Source organism: Lepidothrix coronata, unplaced genomic scaffold (assembly GCF_001604755.1).
Source record: "Lepidothrix coronata isolate B3197 unplaced genomic scaffold, Lepidothrix_coronata-1.0 Scaffold217, whole genome shotgun sequence".
Taxonomy (NCBI): domain Eukaryota; kingdom Metazoa; phylum Chordata; class Aves; order Passeriformes; family Pipridae; genus Lepidothrix; species Lepidothrix coronata.
The window spans coordinates 402,555-423,274 of NW_016690397.1; the positions used below are offsets into that span (position 1 = coordinate 402,555).

The following is a 20,720-nucleotide window of genomic DNA, read 5'->3' on the forward strand; positions in this document are numbered from 1 at the left end:
TCTAACACATTATCAGTCCAGCATATAAGTTAACTGACTACAAGTACTTCTAGAAATGTTCCTATGAAAACAGGAAGACTTTAAAGTGACGTTTCCAAATGTAGCTACCATAAGTAAAGGACTGAGAGAGAGACTGCCTTAAGCAGTAAGTCTGAACAGTAAAAAGCCTCATTATAGATGGCTGCAGTGTAGGATTTGCTTTTCAAAGTCCACACGTGCGACAGATTTTTCAGATCTGCAGTGTTGTGCACACATGTATCAAGAGACTAGAACAAACCTTGAAATTAAAAAAGGAAAAACATGTGCAAACAAACTACAGATGTGAAACTTTGTTATTACATGACAACACTAAACTTTTTCATATACTACTTTTATAACCCTTTAACATGTAGAGAAGTTATACTAAGGAAGTCCCATGATTTTAACTATTAGAAAACTTGCTTGATAAATCTGCGCTTTTGTTTAACCCCTACTACTGTGGATTCTCATAATAAGGACTTCAAAGGCAAACAAGTTATCATGACTGTTATAAATAAATACAAGAAAAAAAAGGAAAGAAAAATCTTTCTGTCTACAGGTACTATTATTGCCCACTGATGAACAGAAAAAGAGTATGGACGTGCTACAGCACAGCAATTATTAGGGGTACCGATATAAACCCCTGTTTTTAATAAATGTGAATTACACCTTCCCCTGCCTGCTCCAGCCTGCCAGCGGCCTCACTCACTTCTCTGAGACCAGTGTTAACAAAAGATTGAACACAGCTGTGTGGACAAGGCCTATGGCCTAGAATCTGGAGCTGCTGGTCAGTTGAAAGCAGTTTGCTGCAGAGGCTCTCGTTTTGTCTCTCAAGCCCATGAACTCTTTCTGCAAATGCTCAATTCTTTCTTCCAGCTCCAGGCCTGACCCGGCCACTTGAGGTCGCCACCAACCTGTTCAGACTTTTTTTTACCATTAACAAGCTGTGTTAACTTGGTGGTCATTCCGGGGAAAATAATAAAAAAAGATGAAAAAGAATGTGAAAAGTCAGCATAAAAAGCATTCTGTTGAAAGGAACATAATCACTGTGAAGACTTCAGCATAGAACCTGAATAATAAATTTCAGGTTTTGATATAACTATTACTGCCTGTGAAGAACTCTTTGAAGATAATTGAAACCACTGTGCAGCAATCTGCTTTATAGCACTGACAAATAACAGTTTCCTAAGGCTTATCATTTAAGGTTAGTAAAGGGAGGACACATATTTACTCCATATGCTGCTTAAATGTAATTTTTAACGCATGACCTTATATAGGAACCTCCGCATGCTGTTAAGTAAAGTTACGGATTTGGGATGTGGTGGGGCAAACTATAAAAGATACAGTTTCACAAAACATTCAACTATTCAAAGAATGCTAATAATATACAACATTCCAATGATACATAATTTCTACTAATTTAGGGTTTAAATATATGTCTCATTTCTAAAGTGGCTAAAATACAGAGGTGGAAATATTTAAGCAGGTACTTTGGAAAAAGAGACTTAATAGTTCTCATTAGCATACTCAATTTTATACTTGGTAAATATTACCAATGTGCTTCAGACAAGGAACGGTTAGCTGAAGAATATAATTAGATACAGAGGGAATGGTTTTCATCTGTCCTTAAAAGAATACAAATTTTGCTCTTGGCATCTCAAGAGTTGTACCTTTGATTTCCCTTAGTTTTGATAAACATTGGTAAGCTGGAGCAAAAGGCAGAGAGGGCACATGGGGGTGATGTAATATACACGAACAGAAAACATACCCAGCGGTGAACAGAAAAAACTTGGCATATAAAGAAAGAAAAGGTGGCTTTGATGAAAGAGACAAGTTCAAGACTCTACAAAATCGGTCGCACATCTTCAAGACCTGTATCTAGTTTACAGGGAATCTATTTTTGAAGGTCCAGAAAGAAAACTGAAAATAAGGACACACCTCATTTGTTTAAAGGAGGCTTGTTTTAGTTTTTGTATACTTCTGGACAGAAGCTTCTACTTAAAGAAACAAAAGTGAAACCAAAAAAATCCGTAATGACTTTAGGATGTCACAGAATGTTACTTGCCTGCGAGCAGGTTTTCTGTTTATCTGTTGGGTTTTTTTCAATGTTCTTCTATTGCAAATTCATTCCAAACTTCTAGTTACAAGGGTTTTGGCATGAGGGATGCTGGAAAAGAAATTTAGCTTTGTCTGGCAATCTAGACAAACACTGTATTTTTTATTTTCTGTGCCATAAAGTATTAATTCAGGTATTCCAATGTGGACATTCCGTGTAATATTACCTAAGTGGATGATGAGTGCATTTGGTAAGTCATCTAACAGAAACACAGGAAATGCCATTTGGAATAAGCAAACAATTCATTTGTTCCACCATCTTGTATTTGACAACAGCCTGACAGAAAAGATGGAAGTTATGTCATGCTGGTCAATTTGTTCCTGATGCACTGAGGCAAAAGGAAAGAATGTTTCGGACTTTAATAAAGTACAAAATGGTCCCATCTACAGAGGCAGTATTTTCAGCTGCTCTTTTATGGATTTGTTCGCTTCTGACCAGACCTTGCTTGGGTGCAGCAAGAATTTATTAAGTACAGCACAGTGTGAGCACAGAGTGCTGGTGCTTTTGGATTAATTAGCCCTCCTGCAATATAGGAATACCATGAACAGTTCTGCTGAGCCCAGACTGGTTTGCCAGCACAGCACTAAGTTTAGTAATAAGCCTGAAGTTGCTTGGGTACCTTTGGGCACACAAGGTACTCTGCTCCACATGCTACTTGGGACTGCTTCACTGAAGTTATCTCTTACACTGAATAAAGGAGAGCTGATTATAAAGGTATTTTAGAGCTAACTAGACAATCACAGAATCACCTAGGTTAGAAAAGACCTCCAAGATCACAGAGTCCACCCTGAGACCAATCTCCACCACGTCAAGCAGACAGTGGCACTGAGTGCCATGCCCAGTCTTTCCTTAAACACCTCCAGGGACAGTGACTCCACTGCCTCCCTGGGCAGCCCATTCCAACATCTCATCACCCTTTCTGTGAAGAAATTCCTCCTAATGTCCAACCTAAATGTCCCCTGGCACAGCCTGAGACTAAAGATGTCAGTCTACTTCCTGAAGGCCAGAGAAGTACAAAATAAAGGGCAGAATCTCTCTGTATAGATCATTTTGATTGTAGAATGTAATTCTGGACGAATCATTAGGCTTCTGTAGCCTCTTCTTCAGTTCCCAGAACACCCATTGTACTCTGACAGCACAGCTCTGAACCCAAGGTACAACTCCAAAGTGATAGCCAGTGCTGTACCTCTGTACATGGAGATCTAATACCCACAAAAAAAATCCACCACAGCAAAAAAAAAAAAATCTTGCATACACAGAGATAACCAGAAATCAATAAAAAAATGAATTACCAGTGATTTTTGCTACTGCTTTAAAAAGTCTCTGAGAAAAATCAGGATGATTTTTAATTTGTTGATAAGGCTTTAAAGGGCAAGAAATGTTACTGTAAGCTAAAATAAAAATATGAAACCTCATACCTTTTAATTTTCTCCTCTTGCTTATTTGTATGCTGCTTGAGTAAGATGTGGTCATCATGTATATGAAGAAACCTGTCCTCCAGTTCTTCTTGAATGATTTGTTGTACAGCTTGTAGAGCTTTTACATTGTGTGGTTGATGATTCTACCCAAACCAAGACAACTTTAAATTACCTTCAATATATTCAACCACATGTAGTTCAAAGCCTAAACCATTTTGAAATACTGAAAAAAGAAGAAACTTTTCAAGTAATATTTTTCACTTATATCAGTCTGTTGATTAATTTTTTCAGACTTATTGTCATGTTAATCACTTCCTATTACAGATTAAAAAAGCAATTAAAATGATACAGCAAACTGTTTACCTATTAGACAACACAAAGTTAACAGTTTAGCAAGTAACCAGGTTCTTTAAACCAGGTTCCTTAAAAATAAACATTACCAAAGAGATGCTTTCTAATCTCTTTCAAAGTTAACATACTGTCTTGAAGTTTGTAAAGATTAACTCATAGTTCTGCAGATTTACTCAGACACAAGATTAAGCCCAGTTGTTCCATTATAATAGCAGCTGAGTAACATATCAGAATTGCATAATACTTCTGGTTAAATGGATCTGGCCTTGTCCTCAATTCAGAAAAAAAGTCCTTTTTTTCTTCTGGAAGGATGAATGCTACAGCTCAATGACATTTCCAGTTTTTAGCATCTCACAGCAAGTCCCCTCTTACAACAAGCAACTTGAACATAGAATGGGTCATAGCATCTTTCAGAATTTAACCCAGATTTTGAATGGTATTTGAACTTAATTTTGTGAGTGGCAACATCAGAAACATTTTTAGAAAGGAACTAAAGAAGCCACTGATCAAAGTCTGTAACTGTAATAAATAGCAGCTGGTACAAACCTTGTAATCCTTCAATTCCAGATGGAGTTAGACCCGTATCTCTCACAGGCAGGTCCCCCACAGTTCCATCAGCTGAAACAGGCATGGCTTATCTATGGATAACAAAATTCAAATGAAATTCTTCTCCATCTGTTATTTAAACTGTGAGACTAGAATGAACTACAGTACCTCATACAAAATGAAAGAAAAAGTTATGGCAGATCCACTGAAACGACAGACTAGTACATCACTGTAAATGCTCCTATCTCAATTGGACTGCTCAGAGGACAATCTGAACTTTCAAGTTTAATTTTATGCCAATTTTAATCCGCTCACAAAATCTGGCTATTTTGGTTATGCAATAGTTTCAATTGTATTTAATGGATGTAAAATTAGCTTTTTAAAGTTCTAGTTCTGCTGTCTTCAGCAATCTTTGGGCTAAGGCCATATTTTCAAGTGGATGTGGGAAGGGGACCTGTGGGGATTTTTGCTTGGTTCGGGTTTTTTAATCGTTTGTTCATTTTAAGACAGGTCAAAGCTTGAGGCATCAGCTGGTAGATGAGTAATGCCATCTTCCATATTTTGAATAGGACTGTTTGAAACAGAGGCGCTGGGGGTTATGAAGTCATTTCAGTGTTGCCTGGCATTCTCTTAGTCTTCTTTCAACCATTGTCATAAGAGAAATTAGTTTGTAAGATAGAGACTTTCCTATGAATGATTCTCATAAATCTGAACATATTTCTTTCTTGAGGCAACAGAAAGCTTAGCTACATGACAAAGTGAGGTTAAGAAAGTATTAATGTGAGAAAGTACTACATTTGTTTCGGTGTAATATATGAACATACTTGTTAACAACCGCTGTTTCTTGTTTTCTGGTGCAGAAAATTACATGTTGGTCACAGAGTCAAGTAATGCTGAAATAGCAGGAAAAGGAGAGACATGAAGTCTTTTGGACAATCTTCCTCACTCCCTATTTTTACACCTTTCAGGTGATATAACTCCTTAGTGAATCCAAAAACATCTAGGAAAGCATTGGGAAATTAACAGTGATGCTACTAAAGACTTGCATCAGAGAACAGAAGTGACACAGTATAATCCACAGACTTTCCATGAAGTATCTGTTAATTTTACCATAATCAAAACTGCTGCTAAAGCTATGCCTTTCTTCTACCAGGAATGTCTTCCATCATAAACAAGTCTCCTTATGGCTTTGTCCAAAGGGAACAAAAAGAATTAATGGAAGTTTAGTTTCCAACAAGTCAGTCCTGCTTTGGTTTTTTCATCACTAATATCTATAATAAAGTATTATTTCCAGCTTTCACTGTTTATAAAAACAGAAACACATTTTTCTTTCATGTGGAACGAACGTTTCCTTGTCACGACCATTGAAATGAACTGATCTACACTTTTAGATTAGCAGTAAGGCTGCAGCTTCAATGCTCTCAGTCACAGAAACAGAGGATACTCTGATGCTGATGTCCATGGCATGCAGCCACTGCAACCAGTGGCACCAGTGGCAAATACACATCAGCTGGAATCCAGCTGGTCAGTGTCCTCAGCTCTTTATGTGTTATTCTCAAAACTTTTTTGTCATTTGTTAAATTAGCTCTATCTGCAGTCATTGACTTCACTCAGGTCCAGGTTCATTACTGGGGTCACTATTATATGTCACTGTATCAGTATCACTGCTGCAACTGAGATGAAAGAGAAGTAGAAACCTTTACCTCCCAATGATCATCCAAATTTGGTTCATGATGGTAGCAAGGAGATGTTATCATCATATGTCTTTCTAGAATGTGGTTGTCTTTGCTTTCACAAATAAAAAATTACAGGGGTTTTTCTGGCAAGTTTCAGAGACATCACAAGAGCTAAACAAATATTTTATCAGCATGACTCCACAATGTTTGTAACCTATCAAAATGAAGCTTCACAAACTCTAGCACAGTAACAACCACAGGCAAACATTACTGTTTTCACTACTTGCTACTTGGTAAAGAAACTTTGCTATGAATATCTACCTGTTATATTCAGTATGAAAGAAATCTATTCATCTAAAAACAGAGACAAAACAACACATGCTTTTCCCTCAAACAAACAAATAAAAAACTCTTGTTGGTAGTAATCCATTACTGGCTGCAGCAAAACCACAGAAACACTTAAGTTGTAAACAAATTAACATAGCAGAGCTGCACAGCAAGCCAGTTTTTACTGGCAATATGGCACGACTTAAAGTGACAAAATAAAGCTGCTATAAATCCTGAAAACTTAGAAAGGCGAAATTTTCAAAAGTAAAAGGAAGAATTAATTGTTTAATTTCCATTACAAAGTGACATAAATTAAGTATTCAGCTTTCTTTTCTGTCCTAGGCCACAGGAAAAGAAAAAAAAACAACAAAACATTATTTGTTTTTTATCAAAAGAAGTGCTTTTAGATAGAAATAGTACAAACCTGTCTCCCGGTTTTAGGGAGGCAAAAGATAATTACAGATTTAGAATTTGGCCTGGCACTGTATTTGCCTCATTAGTAACATAAGAATACCTATGTCCTCAATAATCACTAACAACTACCATTTATGCTCCTCCTTTGAGAGAGGACACTTGAAACAGCAAAGCATGTGCTAAATGCTACAGTTCCTCTTTGAATATTATCTCAGTGTCAATCACAAACACTGAAACAAAATTACTTTTCCCGGCAGTCCAGTTCCAGCATTATTTCCGAAAGCATGAGATTTGGCTGCAGAATTCAGTATTACTTTTGAAAGCATTTCCAGAGCGATTACACATGACAAAACTGTACAGCAACACTGCCACAAAAGTGATGGTACTTAAGAGTCCAGCATTTCCTGAAAGATAGCATAGCAAAGCCAGAGAGGTATAAATTTATATTTGCTTCTGGACAGATCACATGCCATGATCAACCTCAAACACTTAAACCAGCTTTTATTTCCAAGAAAGGTTACTCTACCGTTACTTCAACATGTCTTGTTCCTCAAAAGAAAAACAACTTCACCTACAAAGAGAGGAAAATTGTCTGTATCTCTGGGATTAACCTACAAGAACTTCAAATTAGGTACAAAGAAGCTTAGATACAATTACTGAAGTCAAAGAAATCGTAACTTTCTTATACACTGTGTCAGTTACAAACGTGTGCTACACTACCTGTATCTGACAATTTACCACAAAAAAAACTGCACACAACTTTGCAGTGTTATGCAAGGCTAGACAGTAATGAGATGGATATTGAAAATTAAATATCAAAGCTCATACTTTAGGTTCAAATTGTCTCACAGAAGCATACTGTTGTCCCAATATCATTCAAAAGCAGCAAGACTAAGGAGGGATTATCTAAATTTTCAAAAGTTCTCAGCCAGTGGGGATAGAAGGGACTTCTAGTGAAAAGATTTCTAGTGAAATATTAAAAATGATGTCTTAATTGTTTCAATATGGTTTTTGAATTTCACAAGTCTCAGACATGCTTTTCTTACAAAAATCCTACTCCACTATTCTGGTAGAGGAAAGATAAAAAAAAAAAAAAAAAGGTGGATAGAGAGACCACTCACCTATCTTAGTATATCACAAAGTATTTCCAGCCTATATTCTCACTCTACTGAGTCCTTAAAAGATAAATATTTGCACTCTATTTGTCTTGTCATCTAAAATAATCTCATTTATTACTTAGTAGGAGTATACACACATATCATCTTTCAAACATTATCTGTTGCAGTGCTGTGACTTTTGGGAGGTGGAGAGGAAAAAAAAAAAGGAGAGAAGATATGGAAGTTATTAGGAAACAGGATCACAACATCCTGCTGTCGTCTGGGGGAAGAAACATCTCTCAGACCTGTAAGTCCTACTGGAACAAGGAGATATCAAAACAACCGTGTCTCGCCTTCAACGCACAAGTGCTTTCCAAAATTTGATTCTGGCAGTGACTGACAGGGCTGGGAGGGGCAGGGTCCCAGGGAAGGCAGCGCTTCCCCCACGCAGGAACGCCCCCACTGCCCGGGATTTCCTCGGGCACAGGAGCACAATTCCCGCTCCAGCCCGGCAGCCTTTGCAGGTACAAAACAGGGGCTTGTAGGGCTACTTTTAATCCGGCACCGAGGCTCCCCTGTCTTCCCCTACGGGCACCGAGCTGCGAGCGAGGAGCCGCGCGGGTCTGGACGCGCCGCTCTCCGCGCCGGCCCCGCTCCGCAGCTGCTGGGCCGGGAGGCTCCAGGACACGGCCCCGCAGCCCCCGGGCAGCGCCAGCGCCGCCGTGCTCCCCCCGCCGTGCCCGGAGGAGGAGAAGCTCCCCCCGTACTCACGGCCCCCTCCAGCCCCTCGGCTCCGCTCCGCGCTCCGTTGGCAACTCCCGCCGTCGCCACGCGGCCCCTTCCCCTTCCGGGCCGCGCTGCTGCTGCCGGGACTTGGAGTCCGGGGCGGGGCCGGGCAGTGCCCGCGGAGCTCAGCGAGGCTCCCGCCGGGAGCTGCGGTGCCCGGGGACGCTGCTCCGCCCCGGGCGGGCGGCTGGGGCGGCACCATGAAGAGGAGAGCAGGGGAGCGGGAGAAAGAGCTGAAGGTACCTTCCGTTTGCTTCCCGCTCCCCGCAGCCCCGCGGAGCGTGCCCGCGGCCAGCCCTGTGCCCGCCGCCGGAGGGGCTGCTCGGGGCACAGCCCGCCGGGGCTCCGCCAGCTCCAGCGCCTGAGCCCCGAGCGGGGGCACAGCGAGGCCGCCGTGAAGTTCGCTGTGAGCAGGAAGCGGCCCCGGCGCCGAGCTCCGTGCGGGGTCACACGGCCCGGGGCGCGGCCCCGTGCGCTCGGCACCGCCCCGGGGCCGCCCGGGGGGAGCGCGGCCGGCGGCGGGGGCTGCCCGGGCAGGGCGGCGCTGCCCGACCTGGGCATCCTGGATCCCCCTCTGCCTTGAAAGAGGGGGCACCTAGGTCAGCTTCAGCGGTAGCTAGTGGTAAAGGCTCGTGCCGTCTGGGCAAGGTATTTGAATTTTAAGGAGAGTTCTGTGGTTTGTGAAAAAGAAAAAAAATACACAAGTTTGGTTTTGTCAAAACGTTCACAGTGAGGTGATGCACTATGTAACCGCGCTTTTATTTTTAAATTTGAAAGTACTCTACACCAAGCCTGACCTAAATAAACATTTTTAAGTCTCGTCTACCACCCGAGCTTTATAATGTTTGTTTTCTCGTTCATATATTTAGACGCAATGCTGTTACTTGCTTACACTGAAGATGGTATTACACTGTTTGTGAAAGCAAACAGCAGTGCTGAATGTTTTGCTGTTTCACGTGCCTTTGAAGGGCTTGTTCTGCCACATTGTACAATATTTGCAACTCTTGATGGTTGTTGTACTTTTCCTGATTTTGTTTACAAAACAGTAGTATTGAGAAACAGTAAGTGACTGAAAGCACAATGCTGGTATTAGTGATGTTAATGAAAGGAAGGTTAATTCCATTATAAATTTAGAAAGAGCTTTCAAAAATGGTAATCACATACACCTGAACAGGGACTGTGCTGGCTTTGGTATTGCTGTTAATTTACTATTCAGCATTAAATGTTATTTCATTTTAGGGGCAGGGAACAGGTCTGATCTAACTTTGCAACTATTTTAAGATAAAACTTTAGAGCCTGTTTGCAGTAGTAAGATTCCTAACAACTCTTTAAGGACTACCTGATCATTTTGTAATTAGTCTTTCTGCCAAGTTGCTCAAGGACAGCAACTTCAGGCTTACATTCTGCCCTTTCCATAGATGTCAAAACATATGCAGATGTCCCATCCAATCTAATGTAAATATGTTGCAGAACAAACCTCACCCCATACTTATTTTAGCCTGTACATTTGTGCTGCCCATCTGAGGACCTCTGTCTTTTCGATAGGTCTCGAATGTATTTGGGAATGGTTTGCATTAGGAGAATAATTGCCTCTGATATGATAAGGATAAAGATTCAAGGATATGTGGAAGGAGTAAGAGGATGGTGCTGTGAACTACACTGGCAAAGGTTGTATGAGGACAAGGCACCTGAAGAGGTGTCAGGAACAACGTATAATAAAAACTCTATGCTAGAGTGAAAAAGTCCTGCCATAGACGTGTAGATGTTACAGGTGCATAAACAAGAGAAGGATGAAAATTAACAAGATTCTTACAGAGAATTTAGAGGTGCCAATACTTATAGGATGCCTTAGGGGGACGTTGTAAGTTGGGTACTACTTGAGAGGAGCTTTGAATATATTGAAAGTGAAACCAAATGAACATCTAGAACATCTTAGAATAAAGGCTGCCAAAGGGGAAAGCAGCCTTTGGGGGTTGTGTGTACAGGAAGGAATGTATGGTTTTTTTTCATGGGATTTTATTGTAATAGTTCTGCCAAGACTTCCATTTAGGTACTGATTAAAATATTTTGTAGCAAACCAAATATTAGTGAGGTTAACCCAACCTCTTCTGGAGAGTAAGATTTATGAGGCCTACTGATGAGAGGGAAGTGGTTGGATAGAGAAGCTGGTTTGGATTATGGAACTCCTGCCAATGTCTCTTGTTTTCTAGAATGAAATCTCAAATAAAAGTTCTTGTTTTGCTATAATTGTGTACAGTTAAATGCTGTCTATCAGAATCCCAGTGATTGGATTTTGCTAATTATGCAGTATGTTTCTTATATATGATAAGCTGTTCTCTGTCTCAAATTTTCATGTGTATAGCAAGTTTTGGTTTATGTTGTTATAGAAGAATGTTTCTGTTCCAAGTACATGTGGTAGAAGTCCTTTAGAGTACAGTGCTGTCATACAACAATTTCCTTCCAAAATACAACTTTGCAGATCACTCAATTGGGTTAAGATTAAATGTGTGGCAGAAATGAAATTGTTTATGCTAGTGTTTGGTGTTCCAAGCCCAAGGGGAGGAGGATGTAAATTTGTTCTTGGGAAGAGCGTCTGAAAAAACTTGGAAACCATAGCCAGGAGTTAATTACTCATCTGTCCTAAACACCATGTTGGGGATGCAAATGTCCTGTATAATATTTCTCTGAGTCTTAAGCAGACAGCGAAACACAATTACTCTGAAGTTTCTAAAGACACCTTTAGAGCTGTTGCATGCCATCCACTTCTCTGGTCTTACCTACAGCAAGAATTACTACTGTGCATAAAACCAGAGCTGTTAGAATAGATGTTGTTCATTAGCTGGAAAGGCATTTTTATGAAATAGTCCACTGGAGTTTGTTCATGGTTGGTTGTTTTAACTTAAATTTAGCTTTAATTAACACAGTTTATAATTGTTTTTATTCTTTTTTTGTATACACTGTTAGTCAGAGTTGGTCACTTTTTTACTGGGTGTAGAAAAGGTACCACAAAACTAAGACCAAACGTAAACCTCCCATTAGTAATTTAAGTACTATATTAAAGACTATTTTCTCCTTTAGACTTGGGAAGAAAGCTGTTTTGCTTTTAGGATGTTTATTACCTTGATTGATATTCACAGGCGAGTTAAAAAAGTTAATCTTTAATGTAAGACTGTTCTCAAGACTTACTTGGCCAAAGTGGTTTTTTTAAAGTAAGTTCCAGTGTGACAGAGGGCAAACTCTGCTGACTTCCTGTATGTGCTTCCTTTTGCCACTCTTTGCATATTAAGACCCTGAGTCGTTGCCATTTGAAAGAGAAGATACTCAATTAGTCTGGAGTATCATTTTCTGTCAAAGTAAAAGTATTACCTTGATGGGTCCTTGGAATAGGCCACTAAGCCCAGTCCACAATTACCTTATGTAGCTGTTTATGCTAATTCACAGTGGAACCAGAACTGACTGCAGAGAATGTATTTCACAGACATTACTGTTATGTTTGTACAGCTCCCAACACAGCTGGGACCCCAATCCAATAAAGTTATTGCTGTACAAATAATAAATGCATCAATATGCACATATCTGAATATTCACAAGGGCTTTTACAAAGTTATTCATGTGCAGTTTCACATTTGTGAGACATGTTAGACAAAGTGGCAAGGAAATATAAAGCTTTAAATAACACAAAGCTTTGTATGTATTTTATTTACAGGGACGAAAAGGGAATATACAGTCTTTTGGCTGAGATATCAAGGAAAGTCTTATTTCCTGCATCATTCTAATTTTTGCTGCCTGAAAAATAATATATATATTTACAAGAAAAAATAGGTTGCTTCAACATATTATGCTCAGGGAAAATTAGGCAAGTGTTCTCAGAGCGTGATGAAGGGAATGGTTTTAGGATTAATGCTGGAAAATGTCACCCATACCATACAATTAAGTATATAAACTTTAATGTTCTCTTATAATAGTTTGTTCAAATATTATGTTGATTTCTTGTTTCATTTTATCGTTCTACCTCTTAAAGAGACCCAAACAAACAAAAAAAAATTCTAATTGACAGATTAAACAGGTTCTTTTAGAAGTTGTATTTAGGAAAATTAAAGTTAATGGAACATCTTAGATACAGTTAAATAAGCTTCTTGTCATGTCATATTTCTGCTTAGGTAAATGGTGTGCAGGTTTTAGCAGAATCAGCAGCCAATATGCCAGTAGCAATTTTTGTGGTAATCACATTATTGGCCCTTTCCATTATAAATGAGACAATAATTAAGAAATACTGTTGATAGTCACATAACACATGATTTGTATATTGGAAATGGTCAGGTAGAAGCCTTGCATATGCAGAATAAAATACAAGAAAGAATGAGTGGCAAATGTTTCTTGCTTTTAAATTCATCACATTCCTGCTGTTTAAATTGCCTCAGCTGCTAATGCTGGAACCATTACAGTAATGGACTTGGCAAATGAAGGAGAACCAAGACATACACACTTTATTACTGGAGGGGTAATTTTCTCTTCATCTGTAATAGCAGCAGTGCCTAGTATTGATCAGACCATCAAGATACTAATCCTCTGTAAAATTACTTGTTATAACTGAAAATGTGTTAATCCAAATCAGTCTGTGTCCTGACTTTCTACTTACTATTGAATACAGACTATTAGATGGTTTATTTTTTGTGATTTAAAGCCTTTACACTGATAATAGTGGAGCTTCTTTTGCAAGAGTGCGTGCTTAATCTTAGCTATGGCCCAGGGTTGTCTTTTTGTTTTAACTAGAACATCACCCACTTAATTAAGAAGTGCATGTCTATCTTTCTGCTTGGAATTATATTGGTACTTTAGGCTCTGCAGATTTATTAAACATGTTGTTTTACATTCAGTCACTTGTTTTTGCTGTAAATAAGAACAGATCTGTGCTTCACATGTTAGAATCTTCGAAGATCTTGGAGCTAAGGATGTGAGGAGAATGGCTAGTCAAAGCAGTAATTCATGTTTTGTGGCTTGTGGCCTGTGAGGGTATTGTGTATGAGAGTAGTGTAAGAGGAGTCCAATGCCAGGGGTCTGGAGGACTTCAGTTTACTTTGATCTTAGTGATCCACTACATCAGACAGTGGTATGGAGAGCTGTGTGTCTTCTGTATCCGAATATGGGACAGCTCCTTTTTTCTCTCCCTCTCCCTTTCCCTTTCCATTTTCTTTCCTTTTTTTCTTTTCCCTTCCCTCTGCCTCATCTGTTTTTTAACAGTCTTGTACATTTAGGTTGGAAACTCATGTCTCTTACTCGTATAGCCTCTAGCCAACTAAAATTTTGGCTGGGGTGCACCCAGCAGTGCAGTGGCTGTTCTGGGTGCACGATACCTCGTAGGACATGGCTGTGGGAAATGGTTCCATTAACCCTGACCCTTCATTGGACTCACTGCTCTGGGCTCCTGCCACGGACAGACATTGGTGTCTTGCCAGCTCGTGGTGGGCAAAAAGTATCCTAGAAGTGGGACAAGATGCAGAACTGATTGTTTATTTTAAAGACTTGGTACAATGTTCCATACATTTTAGAAAATTTTTGTTGTTGTGCCAATTAGATTTTTGCTCTGGCAAAATGAACAGTGTTTTTATTTACCCAGTTACCCCTCTGCTTGCTTTCTTTGTTGTAATTTAACTGATTCAATTTCTATCATTTAGAGAGACTTCAGGGTTTCTAAAAGGTATTGGAGTAGCAATAGGATTCAGTTTCTTCTGACCCAGGGTACTGAAAACTAGACAGGGCAAACAGTGATTGCCTAAAGCTTGTTTCTGTTCCCAGTGCAATTGATGATCAACCTTAAGCAGCCTTCAGCTGAAGCAGGATTAGGCTCTCATGCTTTTAATAATTCATCCATTTCTTAAATTATTTAATTAACCTGTAATGATCAAGAGCATCCAAAATATCACATGATCCTCTTTCCTTCAGCTGAGACTGAAAAGCACTGTCGTGTATTATTGTATTCTGGTAGGTCCACTACTGAAGTGTAAAACATGATTATGAGTAGTTAAAACATAGGCATTTAAAGCATAGGACAGATTAAATACTTGAAGCCTTCTGGATAGAAAATGATAGCGCTGTAATTTCGAAACACTTTTGTTTAGTTTCTGGAGTCTGATTATGGGAGGAAGCTCTACCTTATTTAGCGTAAAAGTTTTTTGCCTTTGTCTACATACTGCCCCACTTTCTAAAAGAATTACATCTTTATCTCCTAGAACTTGTACAGCTTCATTTTCCCTTTTATCTGCTGCTCTTCCCACCGTTTTTATTTAAGACTGTAAAGTTACTTTAGTGTAACTGCTCTTGTCACCTTTGCCCTCAGCTAATCAAATAGTTTACCTTGAGGGAAGCATTTATCTCCCACTTTCATTATTATTATTTTCGTAGCTGTAAAGATATATATTTTATGTCTCCAGAAGGGTGTAACAGTGAAACGAGGTATTGATCTGCTGTATTTGGCAATTTCTTTCCACCTTGCCATCGATATCATGTCAGCCTCTGTCTGTACTGTGGTTGACCTCACAAATAGCTCTTTATGTTCCCATTGGATTCAAATGATATACTATGCTCAAAACTAAATCAATGAATGATTATAAAGTTTTTAGTATTATTTCATAACCCTCGGGCAACTGGTACTTCATGCATTGCATACTTGAAAAGGTACCTGATTAAAATATGTTGCTGATTCTGTTTAAAGGTTTAAAACTGTACTGAAATCGAACATCTCATAATATTAAATTCAGGGTCTGATTTGTGTGTTTCTGTACAGATACTAAAATTATTGTAACTTCTGCCTGTAATTTACCAGAGAGATTCTCTTCTATACTGGCACAAGGTTTTAAGTGGAGCAAAACCTCCTACTTCTCATACCTGCTTTGTCATCGAAGGGCAGAAATTTCACGCGCTGACTCTTGACAGTGAAAAATCATGACTGTTACACGGTACATGCTTATAGAGAAAAAAGGAGGTAAAAATCAGATAAGGTTTTCATCTCCAAAAATTCAACAGTAACTTTAAACAACTTTTGGATTGGAAAGCATTGCTGTTATTCTCTGCAAAACCTGTATACCTTGGATATACTTCTGACAGTTTAACTGGTAAAATTCATGTTCAAATGCACATTTAATGGTTTGCTTTTTTTTTACTCTGATGGAAATAGGTAGGATTTTCACAAGCATGTAAAGAACTTTAGAAGCTCAGTCTTATTGATATTGAGTGTGCATTCAAGTTGGGCAAGAAGCTTTCAGAAACCTGACTGTTGTCTCAAAGCAGTAGGCCTCTTGAAACCTACATCTGTATTTGGAAAGGGCTGTCTGAAGATGGTGTTCAAAAGGATAGGTTTATGCAAATTGATTAGACAACAGCTTGCAGATCTGGAAACAATTTGTATTCTCTTCTGATTCTCTTCTGTGTTTACTTCTAGTGTAACTGATATCAGTGCAGCAGGTAATGATGCTCTTGTGCTCAAAGGAAATACTTCATTGTCTGGTATCCAAGTCTCGTGACAGCAAACAGCTTCAGTTAGTTACTGAACTGTGCTATGGTGCTTATGTATGTACCTAACCACTGAATAAAGCCAGAACAAATTATTTAGTCCAATGCTGTTAGGTAGGAGAAAGTTATTTGGGGCCTTCATCATAAACAGTGCATATAAGCATCAGGGAAATGATGTTTAAAGTGAAGAGAAACTTAACTTTCTCAAGTAAATTGATAGAATATGATAGGCATCAGATACACTGTGTACATTCCTTGAGACTGAGTGGTGTGTGTGCAGTAAGTCCAGTTTGTTTGGACAGGGGTTGACTACCTGAAGTAGCTACTCTGTGTGTGCACACACGTTGTGCAGCTCATGGTGGAAGTGTCGGGTGGTGCAGTTTGTGTACAGGAGCATTGTGCACTTCAACAGTAAAGAGTGAAGTCAAGACACCCAGAATTTAAGATCTGGAAATCTCAAATACAGAAGGACTTCTAATTGATTTGGACCTCATTGTAGGGCAGAAAAAGAGGAAGTAGCTGGGAAAAATGAGTGTGTAACCAAGCAAATCTAATAATTAAAGCATGATGGTTTTTTTTCTCCCACTCTCACAGAGTGTAAAAGACATTGATGAGCTCTCCCCAGATTTGTGACTTCTGCTATAGATAGGACCCTCTTGCCTATGTAAGAAAGCCTAGAAATTTCTTCAGCCCAAAAAAGTTGACTTATGATTTTATGGTTCTGGCTTCCTGAGAGTAATTCAATGTGATCAGGACAGTAGATTGGTCGTTATCTATGATATGAAAAGTTTTGATAGTATGAGTTGTGCAATACAACATATGAATATAGTTCCTACCTTAAAGAGTTTGTGCTCTGTGTGTGTCTGTGTATGTGACAGACACATGGTTTTATGCTTCATGATCCAAACGTATTCCTTGTAAATAATGACAGTTCATTTTCTCTTGAGTTTGCAAAGCACAGTTTGTGATTAGGGTCTTTAATGTATTGGTATCATGACAGTAGGTGGTACAAAGCAGTAATGTCACAGGTGGGACGGTGGCAGTGACCCAGCAAAAGAAACAAGCAGTTTGCATGTTGATCTGTTTTGTGAAAGGGCAATATTTGGCCCTTTAAGTGCAGGGGAGAGGGACTGTTCATGAAAAGGACATAAAGAGCTAACCCATATGATCCTTTGTCAGGCTGATTAAATTTAGTGTCAAGCATTCATTCATATGAAAGATGAGAGACATCACTGTTTATCTAATAGAAAAAAGTATTTCTATTTTTCCTGAAGTCTTTTATATGTTAATAGAGGCAAACGTGAATATGATCACATAATTTAAATGTGTAAGTAAAAATATACATCTTTACTGGCAATGGTTTAAAAGTAAGATGTATATGTTTTATGCAAAATAATGCAATTTCATTGTTAATCATGCTGTTTGAGCCATAACTCCACAGAAAACAGTGCTTTTAAACAAATGGAATATACTGTTATTGTACCATTTATAACAAAAATGCTTAGAATATTTAGGGACTGATGCAAAGTATTTATTTGCATGCTCCTATTGTGATATTAATATACAAATGCAGAATTTAAATTTCAGGTGATTGTATTAGACCTAATTATAAGGTGTCACACTCTGCTTTTTAATACTGGAACAAACCCTAGTATTTAGAATAAAGGTTACAACAGATGTCATTTTGGAAATAAAGGAATGCCATTACAAGAAAATGGAAGAATTTCTTTTGAAATAACTAAACTACTCTTAAATATTAAAAGAATGAGAAGGGAAAAAGTTTACATGTCTTTCCCCTCACTCTTCCTACCCTGCCAAATCTGGCTTGCTTAAAAGAACTGCTGGGAGTTCTATTTAATGTTATACTTTGCATGCATTTGTGATTTGAAATAAAAAAAAAAAAAAAAGTCAAATTTGAGAGAGACAGTTTGAATGGCATGCTGTCAGTTTGGCTCTTTGTGAATTGGCAGTGGTCTCATTTAGGACCTTCAAATCTGTGTCTGCCTGGACAGAATGAGAACATTTTGCATGTTCTTCAGAAGACAACCACTCCTTGCTGCCTCACAGTATTCAGTGGTGCATGACAGTTGCCCTTCATTGCTGTCTTCTTCGAACTTAACCTTTGACCGTCCACTTAGTTGCCGCGCAACGCTTGGAGCAGGCCAAGATGTTCATGGATGACGGGCATTGGCCTGCAACGTGCTTGTCATTATTTGACTGTCAAAAGTAGCCTGCCATTGGGCTCCATCAAGGTTTGAAACCTATGTGCAGCAGTCCATATTACTTAACTTCCGAGACTGTCAACAGGATGATCAAATGTGCATAAAAAATGTGTGTTGAATATGTCTTTGATCATAATATAGGGAGATACTTTTTGTGTGTGCTAAATGTATTCATATGACTTTCACAGGGCCAAGAGGTTGATTCTGCTGCCATGGTAAAAAGTGAACTGTTGTCTCCTGTGGTCTAAGTTTCAAATAGCACGATTTAGATTTGAACAGCTCTGCCAGTTAAACTCTCAGCTTGTCTTGCGTATCCTATCAGCTTTTCAGCCAGCAGTGTAAGCAGCGAGATACTCGACCAGTGGTGCCTGAGGTTAGCTGTCAAACTGGAATGTTATTTTGGATCTTGCTGTAATGTAATATTATAGAAGGAGGTCAGGCTGTGTGATTTGTAAAGCAGTTGTGCAAACTTAAAATGACTGAAATGTTTATTTCAGGTACTTTTTTTTTTTTTTCTTCTTGAAGGAGTTGAAGAGAAGACAGAATTTATCCTAGAAAAATGTAAAAAACCGAAGGCAATATAAAATGGTCATTTTTCTCTTCAGTACAGAATGCAGCACATAAAAGAGCATCAAAATCCAATATGAAGAGTCAGTAAGGCTGAAATTCACTAAGTAATAAATGTTTAACATTGAAAATATTTCACAGGCAGACATCTTTGTATCTTCTGGTAATGCCAAAGACATTTGGAGTTGAATTTCATACTTAATTCAATGAATGGAAATTGTACCCCTGGGTTAATTGGGGTTATAAACTTAGTGTGTAGGTAAATCACTTATGCAATCTATCATACATTAACAAATACTTTGAATTGGTTCATGCTTGGAAGAATCATATCCCACCTTAGTGTAATATTTGCTATTCACTTGGGCAACAGCTGTCTGTAACAGCAATTTATTTTACTGGATTTCAGTTTTCTCTCAAAATGCCTCCATTCCTTTGCAGTTGAAACGGTATATTAAAATGGCATCAAAAAATATCAACTTAAAAAACCCCAGAGATTCACTAGGGCTTGTTCATAATGACTTCTGTCCAAAGCAGAAAAGTAGTCTTACCTTGCAAACTGGCTGTAAAATTCTCTTCAAGTTTCAAAACATCTTCATGCTAATAGAGTAAAAACAATAGAGTCATAGTAGTGGTTATTGTTAGATTGCTTAGAAACAAAGAGGTTTTCAAAATTTTTTCGCCCTCAGTGTATTTTCTAAACCAGATTTTATTTTTATTCTGAATACAGTGTCAATCGCAAGAGAGCTCAGTTCAGATGCACTTGTCTAAAATGCTACATTGTGTCATGGAGATCTTCTTTGGTCTTCTTGCTCTTAATCATAAATGCTGTTGCTGTTTATGAGTCTAGCTCTTTGACTTTAGTCTTTGCTAATGCATTGACATGTGCCTGGTCTGAACTGGAGTATAAAGTGCCTGTGTTGATGTGTTTGTGTGTGTATGTGCACGTGCAGGCTGTAAATGCGTAAAGTTCTTTGGCAAATGAAGTGGTCTGTTATTAGTTGTTAAAACTGCGATCTTCTAAACACCTTAAGCTGGTCACAAAGTTATTGTTATTAAGTTTTGATTTATGTTTCCCTTTTCTGGAGTGATGTATGCCTACACAGTATATTTTGGTGAAGGAGGACTGAATTTCAGAAGTCGGTATATGCAAATATGCAAACATTTAAGTGCTTTTTAAGTTTACAAATAAATAATGAGCATTTAAATAATGAGCCATTGTGTTTGTGGATATGGTTTTTGAACTCAGAACTACTTTCTTGGTTTCCACAGTTGAAGGAAAAATTACCAAAATTAATAGAAAAACTGACCAGACTGTTTTGAAACTAAAGGAATGTTATTTTTCATTTCATTTCTTTCTCTTATTGTACAAATCAATGTTTAATTTCTACTGGGAGTTAACTACTGTTTTGTAGTTGTGTTCCTGGGGGAAAAAAGTTTAGAATCTTCAAGCACAAATTTATTTTTTCTCTTAAACCCTGGAATACCTACCTCTAACCAGAGGCAGCTCTTTTTCCTATTTTCAAGTAGTATTTTACACTAACGTGCAGAAGAAACTGAGCATCATTATGCAGTTTATTGCAAGTCTTCATATCTTTATATTTTTCCAAATGGAAGCACTTTGGTGAATGCTGTCCCATCTGTGTAATAACTAATAGTTTGTGATGTTCTTGCTC

At 38.5% G+C, this 20,720-nt stretch overlaps 2 protein-coding genes across 5 annotated transcripts in view; one reads left to right on the forward strand and one right to left on the reverse strand.

Annotated features, from left to right (window-relative positions):
• Window positions 1-7,380, reverse strand: part of RPGRIP1L (RPGRIP1 like) — a 44,692-nt gene extending 37,312 nt beyond the window's left edge. The window contains 6 exon segments of the mRNA XM_017833570.1: window positions 698-870; window positions 873-926; window positions 929-985; window positions 3,554-3,695; window positions 4,148-4,149; window positions 4,450-7,380. Coding sequence (XP_017689059.1) covers window positions 698-870; window positions 873-926; window positions 929-985; window positions 3,554-3,695; window positions 4,148-4,149; window positions 4,450-4,534 — 513 coding nt within the window. The 5' untranslated portion in view covers window positions 4,535-7,380.
• Window positions 7,381-8,279: 899 nt separating this feature from the next.
• The window catches only part of FTO (fat mass and obesity associated), a 237,463-nt gene continuing 225,022 nt past the window's right edge, over window positions 8,280-20,720 (forward strand). The window contains exon 1 of one of the 4 annotated variants that reach the window (XM_017833584.1): window positions 8,280-8,487. Coding sequence is in view for 3 of the 4 variants with exons in the window: in XM_017833581.1 (XP_017689070.1) it covers window positions 8,950-8,988 (39 nt within the window). In the remaining variant the exon portion in view is untranslated. Of the gene's footprint in view, window positions 8,488-8,886; window positions 8,989-20,720 lie in introns of those variants that run through there. The other 3 variants (XM_017833581.1, XM_017833583.1, XM_017833580.1) reach the window with 3 other exon arrangements.